Raw genomic sequence first — 4,086 nt, forward strand, 5'->3', positions numbered from 1 at the left:
AAAAATTAAAAGCTGTTATAATAAAGCAAAATATACCCATTCATTGAGAACTGATTGTTCATGAGGACTCTTGGATTCCCCGATGGAACCCAAACCCACATCAGCCCGGCCCTGCTCGGCGCTTAAATTATTTACAATATGCGAATAATACATTAACTATTTCTTTATCTTTCAAGGGCATCTGGAAGCAGCAAAGGCAGAATCTTCATATATGGTTTTCGTTCAACTGTACAAACCAACATATTCCCTCAACAATCGTTTTTACAGCGACCCTATAAAATAAAATAATTATTCGTGTAAGTTAAATATAGAGACCTTTTGAACCAATATGATACTGGAGTAATGAATATCACTTAATGCAGGCTTCATAAGAACAGAGCTGTTGCTCCATAGGCAGAAGCGGGACACCAGAATTTATTTAACGGTGGCTATGTTTTGGGTATTGCCGAGCCCCGTAAATTCGAAGAAAAATGATTATGATTACTTTTAATGTCAAAAATTTTTAAAATGAGATACAATCGAACTTTTAAATAGGCTGAACCGGACTTTTGATATTTCCTTTCCAATCTCCAAATTCGCTAACATATGCGTCCTATGGACAGGTAGACAAGGCCCTATTCATTCATGCCTAAATCGCTCTATCCCACCATTAAAATTCATTCAAGCAACTTAAAAATATCTTATACATTACCGGACAAAATATGCATTCGTTCACAAATTATCCCACTTCATTTATCTAAACTAATATTAATTATATCACCATATTATACAGGTTACAATAAAAGCCCAAAGTTTGGCTTAATGCTATGGTTCCAAACTAAGATTTTATTTAAATTATTATTTTAAGACGGCCTTGAAGGCTTCAAAGCTGGAGCAGTTCCTTATAACTTCCGGTGGCAGCGAATCTGTTGACTAGAGCGAGGGCATTACTGATCAATTCGCACACATACTGCACGCGGCCGGTGACCATGGTCGTAACTTTCCCGGTCGCGTTGAGATCCCGAAAGCCGTCGAGGCAAGTGTCCTCGTTGGTGAGGGCAGCGCTCATCCACGTCTCTACGTTGCTCATCTGAATTTCGAAGGTGTTCCGCCTCAGATGCTTCAGCTCCGCCAGAGATTCGCTAATCTGGTCCCCGGCGTCGCCAAAATTCTCCAGACAATCGTCCAGCGCCTCCTTTTCTCTTTCACTCATTCCGGCGCCTCTGGCTCCGAGGTCCGCGGCCGGCAATTCCTATCGTCCAGCGCCTCCTTTTCTCTTTCACTCATTCCAGCGCTCCCTGCACAATTAGTAAGGCTTGTTAATTTGACGAGCGTGACTCTTTACAGTCCCTAGTTGAGTGGGTCGTCGCCACAAAATTCCAAATCAAAGTAGCGCGGCAGATCAATTCAAATTCAAATCAATGATGAGGCGGGAGATCAATTCAAATTCAAAATAGTAATGGCGCGTGTTCATGATTTGCGTTGGGAGGTGCGTAGCAAGGTGCGTGGTTGCGGGCAGGGTCGATGGGCAGCCGGAGGGGATGCATGCCATGCCGGAGAGGGATGCGGGCCATGATGCATGGTCGAGGATGAATGACGTCAACCACCCTGTCTTCAGCTGTCAGAGGGGGTACCTCCATAGCATTAACTTTGCTATGGAGGTGGAAATAGGAGTTGCCATTTCATAGACCATAGAAAAGTAAATGCTGCCTGACATTCAAGAATGCCCTCTCTCTCTAGGCTGTTATCTCTATTCGCCTGCTGTTACTCAATAAGACAAAATCTAAATGCCTGCATGTCAAGCAGCATTTACTTTTCTATGATCTATTTTGTCAAGCAACATTTACTTTTCTATGATCTATGAAATAGGAGTTGCGGACATAATAAAAAGAACCTTGACACAACCAATCACTGTTTAAAAAAATAAATTTAAAACAATTCAATAAAATAAATTATTTTTAAACATAAAATTAAAATACTTCACAGCATTTGCGAATGCGTTATATCCTGCAGCGACAGGAATAATAAACTTTAATATTCCTCTTTAAGACATTTATAAGGTACTTTATAACAACCTTTTCAAAAACAAACTTTATAACATAACCGAGGTTTTCAATATATTATAAAGGCTCTTGAAAAATATATTCCCCCTCAAACTTACGAAGGGCTTTAAAAGATTACATATGTGACCTTTGCGTGTTGGATCTTTCAGGGACTTTCATGGTGCCTTTTGAAACGAGACTTCCCACGACCGTATTAACTTCTACGATGTGGCGAGGGGTTTTTATGACCAAAAAAAATCCATTTTCATACATGTAAGAGTTTTTTTGGCATGTTGTATCTTGTAAAGAAAATTATTGTAGAGTCAAAAGTGTCATAAACACCTTCTAAGACCTTGTAAAAAAATCAACAAGAAGTTGGCCTAGATGAAAGAGCAAGTCAGCCTCATGAAGGACTATTTGACCTAGAAGAGAAACCTATACATAAGAGACTTCGACCTCATTTAAAGAGTACTCACTCATCACACAAGAAGTTCGATCAAGGAAGAGAAAGAGACCTAAAAAGAGTGAAGAAGATGAGGAGTAAACTAGGAAGAAGAAAGCAAAGTTTTGGACTGCCTTTGGGATAATATCCTTCACACATGCGAGAGAATTAGGGCACCTGTTGCAACAACTAGATCAAATTGTAGACTTACACAAGAAGCTGAGTTTGGGTGTTTGAAAGTCTACTTTGATAGCCGAATTGTTAAAGAATGAGAATATCCCCAAGGGAAGGAGAGAGAAGACATATTTTGCTATCTTCTACCCACAAGTGTGAGCTAGGGTTTCTGTTGTGGCTGAAAATTGCAGATTAAAATTGCAGTCATGAGTTGCAGGTCCGAAATCTAGATCAAAGAAGAAATTGCAACTGTTGCAAGGAAAATTCGACTTGGGTTTACTTTGCGAGAAGGAAGTTCTTAAAGAAGAAACTTAACTTGGTTTTGGAGGGATCTTTGTCAAGGGTCATGGGTCTTGGAATTAGTCATTTGAATTTCTATAAGAAGAAAAGAGTTTTGGTGGGTTTTCCTTCCAAGAGGAGAGGTTTGAGCCCTCACTTATAGCCTATATCTTATGTCCTCTTGTTTTGTTGATCTTTATTGTTTAATAGTTATTTGATGATAAAACAACAAAATAATAATCAATGAAAAAATGAGCCAATCAAGTTAAGAAAAATACATCACAAATAGTTTTCAAACAAAAACAAAGAGAAATCGCCTATTTTAGTTGCCACTATATTTCTCAACAACAATCATCTCAATTGAGAGATTGGGGATTATTTGCATGGATTTTCGACTTTGTTCAGGTCAGATTGCAAGTCGGAAGCATTCTATATTCACTGCAAAATGATCGAAACGACCATGCAACCTACAAACAACAAAACCAAAAACAAACTGGGACAAAATTACAAGGGCGAAATGAGATTTTCTAGCTCAATTTGTAGCCTAATCGGGATGCATTTCACAAATCTGGAACTTGGGTTTTTTCACCAACCACCCATATAAACTTCCTCACGATGATTTTCACAATCCATTGCACCATGTGGAAGAATTTCTTGGTTCTTCTGGAAGCGTTTTCGCTCGTTACGCTTGTGCAGGGTAAATTTTTCCTTAATTTTTGTTTTATTCAAAACATTTTTTTTAACTTGGTTTCGTTTATTTGGAATAAAACTATTTTTGTGTAATAATAGAATTACAATAGTTTGTTTGGTTTAAATTGTTTTCATTTATAATATGTATATATTATTTTATTTTCGTATAATATAATATATATTTATTGTTTAGCTTTTATTTAGTTTTATTTTTAATATAGTTTGATTTTGTAATTTTATTTTAGTTTTTTAAATTAGATTTAGGTTAGTTTTAATACTTTAATTTTCGTTTTGAAAAATATTTTAGAATGATTCTTTGTCTTATAGTTTGGTAAGTAAAGATGGAAGATATGGATCCTAAGGAGATGGAGGAAAATCAAACTCAAAAGAGGAAGATAATTCTTTTTTATGCATATAAAAGGACTATAGATGTAAACCAAGAGGAGACTCTTGGTCAAGCAGAGAGTGACTTTGATAGAG

The 4,086-nt window shown here is 37.2% G+C and overlaps 1 protein-coding gene across 1 annotated transcript; it reads right to left on the minus strand.

The window, feature by feature from the left end:
* Positions 1-862: 862 nt before the first annotated feature.
* Positions 863-1,192, minus strand: LOC149155341 (21 kDa protein-like). Its single transcript, XM_089444400.1, has one exon. It carries the CDS (start codon positions 1,190-1,192, stop codon positions 863-865), a length of 330 nt encoding a protein of 109 aa, XP_089300526.1.
* Positions 1,193-4,086: the final 2,894 nt, after the last annotated feature.

Source organism: Pinus tabuliformis, chromosome 9 (genome assembly GCF_031772625.1).
Source record: "Pinus tabuliformis cultivar Carrire ecotype Pingquan chromosome 9, CPIR1, whole genome shotgun sequence".
Lineage (NCBI taxonomy): Eukaryota > Viridiplantae > Streptophyta > Pinopsida > Pinales > Pinaceae > Pinus > Pinus tabuliformis.